Source organism: Neoarius graeffei, chromosome 11, assembly GCF_027579695.1.
Source record: "Neoarius graeffei isolate fNeoGra1 chromosome 11, fNeoGra1.pri, whole genome shotgun sequence".
Classification (NCBI taxonomy): Eukaryota; Metazoa; Chordata; class Actinopteri; order Siluriformes; family Ariidae; genus Neoarius; species Neoarius graeffei.
This window is the reverse complement of record NC_083579.1, coordinates 16,046,757-16,060,593: the sequence shown is the minus strand read 5'-3', so window position 1 is coordinate 16,060,593 and position 13,837 is coordinate 16,046,757. Positions and strand designations below refer to the sequence as shown.

General features: G+C 40.4%; 1 protein-coding gene across 4 annotated transcripts in view; it reads left to right on the top strand.

Annotated features, from left to right (window-relative positions):
• The window catches only part of LOC132894135 (kelch-like protein 28), a 49,522-nt gene extending 38,158 nt beyond the window's left edge, over nucleotides 1–11,364 (top strand). Inside the window, exons 6-8 of one of the 4 annotated variants that reach the window (XM_060933500.1) lie at nucleotides 8,321–8,447; nucleotides 8,571–8,985; nucleotides 9,581–11,364. In XM_060933500.1, coding sequence (XP_060789483.1) covers nucleotides 8,321–8,447; nucleotides 8,571–8,982 — 539 coding nt within the window. In that variant the 3' untranslated portion in view covers nucleotides 8,983–8,985; nucleotides 9,581–11,364. Of the gene's footprint in view, nucleotides 1–8,320 lie in introns of all 4 variants that reach the window. The other 3 variants (XM_060933499.1, XM_060933498.1, XM_060933501.1) reach the window with 3 other exon arrangements.
• The last annotated feature ends 2,473 nt before the right edge of the window (nucleotides 11,365–13,837 follow it).

The window sequence follows — 13,837 nt, the reverse complement described above, 5'->3', positions numbered from 1 at the left end:
AGTCATGTTAATGACCTATTGCCAGTTGACCTAATGAGTTGCAATTTGGTCCTCCAGCTGTTCCTTTTTTGTACCTTTAACTTTTCCAGCCTCTTATTGCCCCTGTCCCAACTTTTTTGAGATGTGTTGCTGTCATGAAATTTCAAATGAGCCAATATTTGGCATGAAATTTCAAAATGTCTCACTTTCGACATTTGGTATGTTGTCTATGTTCTATTGTGAATACAAAAGCAGTTTTTGAGATTTGTAAATTATTGCATTCCATTTTTATTTACAATTTGTACTTTGTCCCAACTTTTTTGGAATCGTGGTTGTACTACAATAACGCCTACTATCTACTCCAAGATCACTGCTTTTGATTTGATGCACACAAGGGCACTGAGGCCCACTTTACACGGGGACGGTCTGAAACAAAAACGCAAAAGTCCGTTTTCGTTCTCACTTTTTTCCGCGTCTACACGACCGTTTTCAAGGAGGAAATCTGCGTCTATACGGTGACGCATAAATGTGTGGAATTCAATTGGATGTGCATGCCAGGCGGCTAGGTGGTGCTGTGAAAGACCTCCGCTATGTCTGCACGCATGCGCAACGTCTTCCGTCTTCTCTGATCTGCACATCTGCGCCGTGAAAACTTTGACTACTCTGGCTATGGTAAGAAAGAAAGTAAGTAAAAAAAAGTAAGAGCATGCTATACCCGCCTCTGTTCATTAACGGTATATGTGCAGATTCGGTATAGATGTTCGAAGGGCTCCTGGACGTTTATTAAAGCTGCCAGAGCAGCTTGAAGGTCCATTGGATCGATGTAATCAGACATGCTCTTACTTTTTTACTTACTTTCTTACTTCCCGGGCTGGCATGTACAGTATATGACACATGTATGACGTAAACGCGTACCCGACGTGAGCAGATCCGAGCAGAGTTTCGTGTATTGGGTAGTTTAGACGGATATGCAACGGGGGCTGTTTTTAACTTATCCACTCTGGAAGGCGTTTTCAATTTTTTCCGTTTTTCAGCCTCGGAAACGCCATCCCCGTGTAGACGAAAGGCACTTCCGATAAAATATTTAGTCGTTTTTACCCGACAGCGTCCTCGTGTAAACGGGCCCTGAACCCTGCATTCCACAAACAAGTGCTAGCAAATGCTTAGGATTGTTGGTTTGGTCGAGTTCACATACTGCACTTCACATAATACTGTATTTAAGAGCGTAAAGCATTAAAAACCGTACAGTGGTATGCAAAAGTTTGGGCACCCCTGGTCAAAATCGCTGTTACTGTGAACAGTTAAGCAAGCTGAAGATGAAATGATCTCCAAAAGGCATAAAGTTAAAGATGACTCATTCCCTTAATATTTTAAGCAAAAGCAGTTTTTTATTTTCTTCTTTTACGTTTTCAAAATGACAAAAAAGGAAAAGGGCCCGAAGCAAAAGTTTGGGCACCCTGCATGGTTAGTACCCAGTAACACCCCCTTTGGCAAGTATCACAGCTTGGAAACACTTTTTGTAGGCAGCTAATAATCCTTCAGTTCTTACCTGGGGCATTTTCACACATTCATCCTTGCAAAAGGCTTCCGGTTCTACAAGTTTCTTGGGCTGTCTTGCATGCGCTGCTCTTCTGAGATCTATCCACAGATTTTCAATGGTGTTTAGGTCAGGGGACTGAGAGGGCCAGGGCAGCTTGTACCTCTTGAGGTATTCCATTGTAGATTTTGAGGTGTGTTTTGGATCATCGTCTTATTGTAGGACCCGTCCTCTTTTTAACTTCAACTTTTTTACAGATGGTGTGATGTTTGCTGGTATTTATTCGAATCCATGCTTCCCTCGACCAATGAAATGTGCCCTGTGCCACTGGCTGCAACACAACCCCAAAGCCTGATCGATCCACACCCATGCTTCAGAGTTGGAGAGGTGTTCTTTTCCTGGAATTTGGCACCCTTTTTTCTCCAAACATACCTTTGCACATTGTGGCCAAAAAGTTCTATTTTGATTTCATCAGTCCACAGGACTTGTTTCCAAAACGCATCAGGCTTATTTAAATGTTCATTTGCAAACTTCAGACACTGAATTTTGTGGCTAGGACACAGGAACGTTTTTCTTCTGATGACTCTTCCATGAAAGTCATATTTGTTCAGGTGTCGCTGCAGAGTAGAACCGTGCACCACCACTCCAGGGTCTGCTAAATCTACCTGAAGGTCTTTTGCAGTCAAACGGGTTTTTATTTGCCTTTCTAGCAATCCAACGAGCAGCTCTTTCAGAAAGTTTTCTTCATCTTCCAGACCTCACCTTGATCTCCACTGTTTCCGTTAACTGCCATTTCTTAACATTACGATCTGAGGAAATGGCTACCTGAAAACACTTGGCTACGTTCTTGTAGCCTTCTGCTTTGTGAGCATCAATTATTATTCAGAATGCGAGGGAGTTGCTTGGAGGAGCCCGTGGCTGTTGATTTTAAGGACAAGTTTGAGGAGTCAGAGAATTTATACAGCTTTGAAATCTGCATCATCTGACCTTTCCTAATGAAGAATTTGAACAAGCCACAGCTCAATAAGCTAATTAAGGTCTGGAACCTTGGCAGGGCTTTCCACAAGCGCCGGCTGCCGGCTATACAGCCGACTACACAATTAAGTCCAGCCGGCTACTTTAATGACTTATTTTTGTAGCCCACAGGCTCTAAATATTAATTTTAGATTTTAATAAAATTAAATGTTTATCTAACGGACTGACAATAATGTCAAACCGAACCGCACTCATTTAAGTTGTGATTCGCGCTGTTTGTACTGATAATAACCACAAATTCCCCGCAGACTACATTGATCAAGGGAGAGTAACTCATCCGCGGCCCCGACATGCGGTGTGTGCGTGCGCACTCAGCAGAGGCAGTAGTGTGACGGAGGTGACATCAGGGCTCGAAATTAACTTTTTCTTTGTGTCCCCCAGTGGTCCCGAATTCTGTGTTGTATTGTCCCGAATGGAAGCAATAGTGTCCCCATTTTTTTCCTCTCTGAAATAACCAGTGGTTAATATTATCATATGAAGTTACTATTATATTTGTAACTATGCGATTTTGAACCCTTTATATCATTTTTACAATAAGTCACAAGACACAAGCGACACATGTCCTATACATCATCTACTTCAAAATTACAGTTATTGCATTTTCAGTTTATTAAACTTTGGCGATCTCACTGTATGAATAGATACCCGTTTATTTAAAGGGGCCAACTAGCTCATTCAGAAAATGTTTCAACTCCCTACATCTGCAGTACACTTTAGTTGAAAATAAGACCCCTTTTATGTTCATTTCATCTACTTATACCTTGAATATCTGTTGGCACTTTTAAGGCCAACTTATAATTTTCACCGTTACCGTTATCCATTTTTATGAACTTTCCGTTATCCATTACCGTTATCCATTTTTATGAATTTTCCGATATCCATTTTATGAACTTTCGCTGCCGTGGATGCAAATGTTAGCAACATCAACATAGTGCCAGGTCCGAGCCTAGTTGTGCTGCTGACTGACTAAACTTTCTGAACTAGAAAGACACCAAGAAAACTCACTTATTCTGTTGAACGGTATCTTCCGTCAATATCATCCACATCATTCCTGTTGTATTTTATAACGTGTCTAACAGTGTTCATTAAGTTCATTTAGTTGCTAGCGTTGCCTGCAGACCAGGCGATGACACTTTGGATCCTGAAGGTCCCGGAGACGTTATGTCTGGGCTTTCAGTTTCTTCCCCGCGGTCGGTCCGCTTCAACCACTTAAGCATTTTTGTTCTGGCAAGAGTCGGCGCAGCGTGTGCGGTAGCAATTCCATTCCAAGTCCATATAATGCGGACACCGGCCGAAGATTCTAGAACAGAATGCGCTGCTCTGTAGCCTACGGATGCAGGTGCATCGAAAGTGTAGCTACTATGTATTTTTCGCTGTTAACGTTTTAAAATTAAAATTGACAAATTAGGTGAATGTCTATGCATGTGTTACGGCTTTGTAAATAATATTAATGTAGAACTTTTTTTCTAGATCTATTTTTTTTCCATTGTCCCAGATATGATAATTTTGTGTCCCGATGACATTTTTTATGGTCCCCGGGACGTCGGGACACCGTTAGTTTCGAGCGCTGGGTGACATCGGAGGGAACAGAAGCAGAGATGAGGCTTATTTTGTCTCCGGTAAACCAGTCTTCTCTCGTTCAATTACGTGCTGGCATCAAAAGACACCGTTGGTTGTAAATGAAACCAAACTGAGTCGTTGGAGTGTATTTTCATACACAAATGGAGAAATGTTTGCTGAGTGTTTAATTGTGTAGCCCCACTGCAAACCGTTGTCGTTGTTAATTCATAGCATGCTCAGCTGCGTGAATGTGTCATGCACCGAAAATAAGAGATTTACAAGCCAGGAACGCCTCATGATGCAGTACGCAAGAAAAGAGTTACTGCCATTTTACTTTGTATTTGAGTAAAGTGAATAAATAAATGGTCTGTGGAAAATGCATTTAATCCTGGGAACTGCGTGCACAGGAGTTTTTGTCGTCCCCCCCCCGGCTGGCTACTTATTTGTCATGGCTGGCTAGTATGAGCCTTAGTGCCCACTTAGTGCCTTAGTGAGCCCTGACCTTGGTGAAAGTTACCTGAGAACTCAAATGTATTGGGGTGCCCAAACTTTCGCATGGTGTTCCTTTTTTTTTTTTTCCACTCTCCAATTGTACAAACCAAAAATAATACGCAAATCTTGCAGAAAACGCTGAAAAGAAATGTCTCGTCTTTACCTTTATGCCTTTTGGTGATCAGTTCATCTTCTGCTCGCTTAACTATTCACAGTAACAGACATTTTCAGTAAGGGTGCCCAAACTTTTGCATGCCACTGTATATATACAGTAATGTTCAAGTCTTGGGCACCTTATTTTTTTCATACAAATGTTGTTATATATATCTATTTTATGACCACTTCTAGATTGAGTCAGTACAAAAACATTTTAGAAAATTCCAAACATTTGTTCATTTTCCAGCACAAAATTAAATGTTACAGGGGGAAAAGAAATTGTATCTGAGCAGCATATTACATAACGGAGCACTTTTCAGATGAAAAAACAAAGCATAATGAAGGCGACTGGGTTTTGGTGCAAAATGAAGACGCGAGTGTGACAGTCAAAGTGTCCAGAAGAACCGTGGCTGATTCTGCAAGATGCTCAGTAAAACCTAAAGCTCATTTCCTTATAAAACTGCACTGATTGTACCTGAAACTACTATTTTATTTCAAAGTAAATGGTCGTCTCACACCAAATATTAATCCTGTGAGATTTTCACTCACTTAGAATTTTCCCCAATTTTTTTTTTCGCGGTCGAGTTTCCATCAAATCCTGCGCTCTGATTGGCTGGCGAGTTTACGGACCTCTGGCGACTCGCTCGTTCACAACAACAACAAACATATAGTAGCAATTTTTGTTAACATTTTTTTTTTTTATAAGATTTATTTACAAGATTTGTATCAAAAATCTTATAAATTTTTGCCAGCATTTCTCAGGAGAATAGCATTAATTTTACAGCATGGATAGCGATAACGACAGTCTTCACAGCGAAAGCGACTTTTATTTCTTCTTCCCTGAGGAAGAAGAAATAAAAGAAAACATTTCAGGAGAAAGCTAAAAACCTCTAACTGTTGCTAACGCCGAGCAAAAACACGGCTGAATCCTGAATGACTCAATTTTGTATAAATAGGGGACTGTAGTTTTTTTCCCTGCCATGGAAGTGCACTTGTATACCGAGGAGGAAGCAATTTGCATTACAGCCGTGAATGAGGATTCAAAATGGCGGCTCGGCTCGGTTTTCCCTTTCGGGCGCTCTCGTTTTCTGTTAGAATTTGGTAAAGAAAAAAATAAATATATTATTTACCAGCTTGAGGTCGGTCACTACTTTCAAGACCTCGGTTACAGTATTTCACGATACGGACCAACCAGCTGGTAAATAACGTTTTTATGTACACTAAAAATATAGCATAAATATTCCCAAAAGATTACCTGCCAGTCTTTATACAGCTTACTCACGATCTTCATGTTATCACTCGAAAGAGTCAGACGAGCATTCTGTCCCCTCTATTGCTAAATCATGGATCGTATGCCATCTGAAACAATACATTTAAGCTGTTTGTGGTACATATTTGATTCACGTCTCAACTTTATATTGTTGCTGACTGATTTTGTTTGTACGCAGCGAAAATGCATTGTACCCGGAAGTTGGAAATTTCCAAGTCATTCTTGCCAAGTTCGATCGAAAAGTGCTCCGGTACACTGATGCCCAGAGCAAGTGTGTGTGTGTGTGTGTGTGTTCCAAGTCTCTAAATTTGATAAACGTATTAAGAAGATCTACATGCACTCAAGATGCATTTCCGTAAGAAAACATGAGTGCGATTGCGCCGCAGCAGCACAAACTTCATTTGTTTCATTGGGGAATTAAAACAAAAGGAAAATGAGAATGTACGTCTTTTCTAAAATCTGTATACAAGCACACTGTTGAGGACGGAGAGGTCGAAGGTGGTCTGGGGTCAGTGTCTGCAAAACTGCAGAAGAAGGAAGTACGGCAAAAAAAAGTGGTCCGATGGATAACAGTGGTGTGATTTGGTTACGCAGTCAAACAAATTTATTTCTGTGTGATTAACGAAGAGAAATGGTGTATAATGTACCGTAGGTCAAAGGTCTTGATCACCTTCGCTCAGAAAAATGATCTGTTACAGTTAGGCGTGTAACAATTCACTCGACTCACAATTCGGTTTTCCAACAATATTTATGAAAAATAATTAAATGAAAATTTTATTACCAGAAAATGCAACATTTCCTGATTTCTTTTGTTAAATTTAATAAAAAAAAAACCCTTTTCTTTCATTTTCTTAATAACCAACAATAATTATTTACCCACATTTGTAAAGGTTGGAGTAAAATATGAATAGCCTATTAAAACTGGACGGCCTTTCAGATTTTTCAAGTGTAGGTCATAAAAAGAATTTTCCCCAACACCCAATAATTTTTGTTGAGTGGACTGAAAGCTACTGAATTCGAATCACAGACTTTAAATTTTTTTTTTTTTTTTTTTAAATAGAACAGTTAATGAATTTAGGGCCATGTGGCCCTAAATTCTAGGGGGGGGGGTTGTTTGTTTTTTTTCCTCCTGCTTCACCATGACCCAGTTCAAGATACTACGTCATGCATCACATGGTGGGCTTTCCCCGTTCACGCAAGGTATTGTGGGATACAAATTTGAAACAGGAGAGAAAAATGGAGGATGCGAATGAAACGTGAAAGACTGATTATAGTAACGGAAAGCGAGAAGAAAAGACATGGTTGCGAAGGAAAGGAAACGCAGGATCATACTAATAAATATCGGCGTTCAGCGAGCACCTTGGGGTGATCAGCTGTTTGTTTAGCGACAGAATGATGGAACGGTCAGTGCACGCTCAAAGGTAAACCTGCGCATGCAACACACACATGGACTTCCTCTGTCCCTGTGTGTGGGTTATTTTAATTTTTTTTTAAACAGTAGATGTTACAGAAAGAAACCTATCGCAATGACCAAATTTCAGAGGGAACAAAATTTCACCGATTTTATGAACTCGAAAGGCCGTCTAGCTTTAACTAAAATTGTCCTTGTCTTAACAAACTTTTTATTGAACCTTTGTTTTGCCTGCATTTGCTTCTCTTTTCTTTCTTTCAGCAGTCTGTAAAACGAGAGCTCTGATTTCTTGTTCAATCTATTTGTAGTCAGTCACACAGCAGCTCTTTCACACTTTACATCTGTTTTACATTAGAGCTGTGTTACTTCCACCTACAGTGAAGTCACATGAATTCCCTATTGCTGTTGTACTTCACTGTGCCCTCTGATGTCTAAATAGCACAATTACAACCTGGGAAAAATTAAAAAATTGCATAGCCTGATTATTATTTTTTTTTTTTTAAATTTCATCAATTTGAATCGTGATAAATTTGTATCACAATTTATCGTTACATGCCTAATTACAGTGGTCCTACTGTGTTTGTAAAACTGGGCTGAAATCAAGATAATTAGGTTATAAATCTCGATGTAGGATGCTGTTAAACACCTTTTCACAACAGAAAAATGATGAAATATCAAGTAGGAACTAATACAAAAGGAATTCTGTTTAGCGTGTGACGTCAGGTTTGATTATGTCAGAGAGCTCAAACGTTCAACTCGAGTTCCCGACTTGGAATTCCAAGTTGAATGGCGCGTCCTTTGCGCTTTTTTTCCGAGGGATTATAGTGTTAGCAGCACGTTCACGGAGCAGCCTTTTGACGTTGTGTATGTTTTAACACAGGGGTCGGCTCTGCCATCGTGGACAACTTCCTGTACGTGGTGGGAGGTCACTCCGGGTCTTCTTACCTGAACACCGTGCAGCGCTACGATCCCATCTCGGACAGCTGGCTGGACTCCAGCGGCATGATGTACTGCCGCTGTAACTTTGGCCTTACTGCCCTTTGACCCCTGGGGCGGTCGTAGGGTACTTGTTTTAAAAGAAAGACAAAATGTGTTTGCATTTCTTTTATCTGCTCCACGTTCATCTTTAGAACTGTGTTCCTCGGAAGGCCGCTGCAGCTGTGTGGAAACTGGTCCAGGAAAAAGAGAGCGCTGTTCTTTTCAGGATTCGGGGGGTTAAAGGAGGACAGGCCGTGGATCCGGGAAAGACGTTTTTCCGTCGTGCGAGCAGAGACCTCTCTAAAGGACGAGAAGGTGCTGAACGGCAGGAGACGTCAGTCACTTTGTGGTTTCTTGGATGGCATTGTGGCATTTGTCTGTGGTAATGCCATTTATTCTCTGATCGATCTCTCTCTCTCTCTCTCTCTCTCTCTCTCTCTCTCTCTCTCTCTCTCTCTCTCTCTCTCTCTCTCTCGAGCCGAGCTACAGGTGCAGAGAGCACCGAAATCTGTGTGTCTGCAGGTCTGTGCCTGGAGATGTGTATGCATGTCGTGGATGGAATGAGAGGTGCGTGTGCAGGACAAGCACTCAGGCTCGGGGTTAAAATCACGGGCCGGGTTAGAAATGTCTGCATCTAAAGTAGTGCTTCATGAAAAAGTGGAAGAAAAAAAACAAAACTTTATTCACACTTTAAAAGGGCTGCCTTTCTGTCAACTTGTGTATAGTTTGACTAAAGAATATAGATTATATCCTCCAGTGCATTGCCTGTAAATGTTATCTGCACTGTTTTGTGTGTGTGTGGACTGAATATGTTCATGTTTCACTCCAGTCTCTTAAGAATTCTTCCAAGTTCTACACATCTCTTCCTTGATAGCTGTAGAACCTTCGTCTTGGGTTTTGAAGTAAATGTACTAATGTTGCCATGCCATGTCTTTATTCTACACCTTTTCTCTTACAGGCATTGAATGTGATCTGTCTGTCTGTCTGTCTGTCTGTCTTTTAACCATTGCAGGGGTGTGGGAGATAAAAGTAAAACTCTACTGGTGCTAGTTAATAATTCAGGATTCGTTTCTTTGATCTGTCATTTCACAAAAGCGTATCGACTTTTTTTAATTTTATTATTATTATTTGTGTTTTGTCATGTTTTTGTTATCATCTTGAGACAAGAAAAAGAAGCTCCATCAAGCCCTGTGCAATAACATCACTCAGATAATCGTGTCCAGCTCAGCACTCGGAAATACACCCAGCGGCCACTTTAATAGGAACTTGGTGTTGATTCTAGGATCCCTGTTCTCGGCTGCAGGCTGGAACCCAGCGTGGTCTTCGGTTCTGCTGTTGCATGCTGAGATGCTTTTCTGCTCATCACGGTCGTAAAGAGTGATTGAGTTACTCTATCCTTCCTGGCAAAAAAAAAAAAGCTCAAACCATTGACTCTGGCCATTTTCTTCTGACCTCTCTCATCAACAAGGCGTTCGTTTCCACCCACAGAACTTTCTCTCTCTCACTCAAAAAAAAAAAAGTTTTTTGTTTTGCGCACCATTCTGTGTAAACTCGAGAGACAGTTGTGTGTGAAAACCCCAGGAGATCAGCAGGTTCTGAAATACTCAAACCAACAGTGAAAGAAAGTCACACTTTGAGATCACAATTTTTCCTATTCGGATGTGTGATTTTTTTTTTTTTTTTTTTTTTTTTTTATTAATTACCCGAAGCTCTTGATTTGGATCTGCGTGATTTGATGCATCGCCTTCAAATCGGCTGATTAGAGAACTGCATCAAAACAGCAGTAGGCGTGTTCCTAATAAAGTGGCCAGTGAGTGTATAGCATTCTAACTTCTTCTTTTTTTTTTTTTTTTCTTTTTACACACCGTGACTGAAACTCGTTAGCCCTTCAAATCCTGACCGAGGTTTTTCATACGCGCGTGTTCAAAGGCATTTGATTAAATACAACACGTGTAACTCTCTTTAACCGATTCTCAAATTATGATAATGAGGTTGATGTTCGGTGAATAGCATACGTTCGATGAAGGCGGTCTCCTCATTAATCGTAACGCATATCATCCTGCACAGGTTCCGGCGTTTCTCAGAGCCTTTATCGAAGAAACCCTCTGTCGCGTTTCCCCGTCTCCGTGTGAAGCGATTTAAGAGCCGTTTGAAGGTGAATTTCACACGGGCTTCGCGATGCGCCGAAATAAACTTTGAGACCAGGGAACTCTTGGAAAGTTCTTCAGTAAAACAGTCGATAGTTTTCATATAGTAATAATACAAGCCGTTATCTCTAGTGTCGATAACGTGGCTAAAGCGCCATTTTAAATGTTTTTGGGGTTTTTTGTATTTGTTTTAGCATCCTGTCAGTCATGTTCTAGACACGCCCCTTCGCATCCTCAAATCATCCTGAGGAGAAGTTGACGTTTATAAAGGTTCGATGTGCCTTTCAAAATCGCGACAGTCGGTGATGCTAGTTTTGTAGGCGGAGCTTTAATATAAATGGATGGGAATCCATGAGTGGGCTCAATAAGTTTAAAAAAAAAAAAAAATCAATTCTTATTCACCCATTTAAGCATTAGAGACTTATTTTTATTTTCAACTCGAATCTTACCAAATGCGCCTTCAAGACCGAATGGAAGAGAAACTCTTGTCATCCTGTAATATTTTAAATCATTTGGAAGCCATTCTCCAAAACTCCCATGCGTCAGTGTGAGGAAGTGATTACGTGTTTATTCAAAGCTCTTCTGCGCCGCTGTATAAACCGATAATCAGGCACGATGGAGGGGGAGAAGAGTGTTTCCCTGAGTGTTTTTTGCACGTGGGTGACGTTACAAATGGAGCTCTGCATTGCACTTATTATTACACTTTGTGTGTGAGATGCATTTAAGTTGAAGGCATTTAAACGATGCAATAAGACCATTTCTTTTTGTTGTTGTTGAAAACAAAATGCTGTGACTGAAACATGTGGCTTTATCTTTTTATCTTTTGTAGTTGGATTTGTTTCGTACGGAAGCCGAGAGAGGCCCTTCATATAATCTTTTTTTTTTTTTTATTCACCTTGTTATCCTGAGATAACGACATAATTAATTCAGGATGTCGAGAAAACAACACAACTAATTCGAGATCTCGAGAAAACAAAACAATTATTCCGTGATCTCGACAAAACAAAATTATTTCATGATCTCGAGAAAACAGCTGAGATTTCTAGCAGAGCTCCCCCCCCCGTGGGTCAGACAACGAAGACTTAGAAATTGGCGGACATGTAACAGAGCACATGGATTAAAGTTTTCCATGGTGTGACGGATTTCCGTCAACTGAACTCTCCCAAGGCCAAATGTGAGGTCGGTGCTGATCCGAGGAGAATTAAAATGACGGGTGGTTGGGTAGAGATTGGGTTATAATAACACTGATGTGTTGCAACACCATCAACTATCAGCAGGGTTTATTTAACTTTTTTGTTTTTGAGCCATGCTTTGTGTCGTTCATTTCCTATGTTTGATCATGTTTAAACGTTCGCTGTCTACAGTGCGGCATTAAAAAAACATGCGCTGTCAAAATTGGCAAAATACATTCCCATGTGCTTGGCGTGCTTGTGTCTGACCATTTCTGTTTTGTATTAAATTAAATCTTGCCAAAATGACTTAGTTCAAACCTGGACATATAGAAATAGAGCATGTTAAAAAAAAAAAAAAAAACACGAAAAAATAAACCCCGGAAAGCCCGCTCCTCTGCTTCAGCCAGACTTGAAGACCCGACGGTGCAATGCTTGCAGACTGTCAGAAGTAATTAGACCTAAATTTATAGCTAACAAATCAGCAGACGCCCCAACAATTATTATTTTCGTTAGGCCAATGTGTAAGGTATGTTAGAACCGTGCCTTATAGCCTACGTTATATCACGTTTGAGGAGTTGGAGGCTGCGAGCGCAATGATGTTCCGACATGCGCTAAACTTTATTCCCTGAAAATCATACACCAGCGTTCAATGCCCCAGACAGTCAAAATGTCTAGAAGACTACGGTTAAATAATAATCATAGCCTACTAAGTTAAATTACGTCAAAACATCTGTTTCTGGCCTATGAAATGATAGAGGAAAATGAGAACGAACGCAAAGTAGATAGCAGCCAACTTTACGCGATCTTTTAGGTAACTTAACACTCGTGTTGGCCACAATATTTCTCTTAATAAAATCTTGAATTGTTTTTGAAGTCGTATTCAACACAAAGTAAGGTCAAACCCCAATTTTAATGTAAGCGAAGATCCAAACTTTTTTCTATATTGACGTCGAGCATAGAGGAGCATGTCATTGTGCTTTCGGTTTCGGCAGCATGGATGCGCTTTACATGAAAGAAGGCACTGATGTGTCTGCTGTCGATAAAGGTGTAAAAAACAAGTGGAGGTGGGCTTGGCTGTACGAAATAGGTGAAAACGGAAAGCCATTTAGTTCATGGTGCAAAAAACTAAATATTCCAGGCGCTTGCATTTGTGTGGTTTGCCACAAAAAAATAATATACGGAAGCAATGGAAAGAGAGTGCAATAAATTGAATGTATTAATCCATTAATTAATTGATAAAGTTATCAGTTCTAAGTTAACCATTCTCAGAATTTCATCGAAATCATCCACCCATACCCCCCCCCCCCCCCCCCCTAGAATTTAGAATTTCATCGAAATCAGTCAAATAATTTTTTTTTGCTTTAATCCATGAGAGCAGAAATGGCTTTTTACGATGCCTTGAGAGAGAGGGGGGGTCCCAGAGGAGAACATCATCCCTTATTAAAAGACTTAATGCAATCTCTCCCTGTGTCAACCCCTGATCAAAATATCGCCTTATTAGGTGATCGATTATTCCAGACATTCTAATGACCAAAGTTGCGTCTATACAGAATGAGAAATAGCCCCAAAGTCAGCATATCACAAGTCTCTTGGCGCACCTGAATGAACCATTTCTCAGCTGTTTACTCGAGATCATGAAATAATTTTGTTTTCTCGAGATCATGGAATAACGGTTTTGTTTTCTCGAGATCTCGAATTAGTTGTGTTGTTTTCTCGAGATCCTGAATTAATTATGTCGTTATCTCGGGGTAACAAGGTGAATAAAAAAAATTTTAAAAAAGGGATTATATGAAGGGCCTCTCGCGGCTTCCGTAGTTTCGGACTGAATCAGCACTCAAACATCCGTTTATTCTAAACTGTAATTCTGACCACAACATTGGGTTTTGGACTACCAAAGCAAAGAGCCGTGAAATTAGTTTAGGGTGCGTGTCGGGATCATGAACCTTCTTTTCTCCCTGCACCAACTGCTGCCTGATCCATTACCAGAATAAACATAAACCGAGTCATACTGAGAAACGCATCAAAGATCAGCCTGGTCTTACATCAGCAATAATTCTCTTCATCATTCTCGAGTAATACTGACTCCGTTTCCCTCAAACG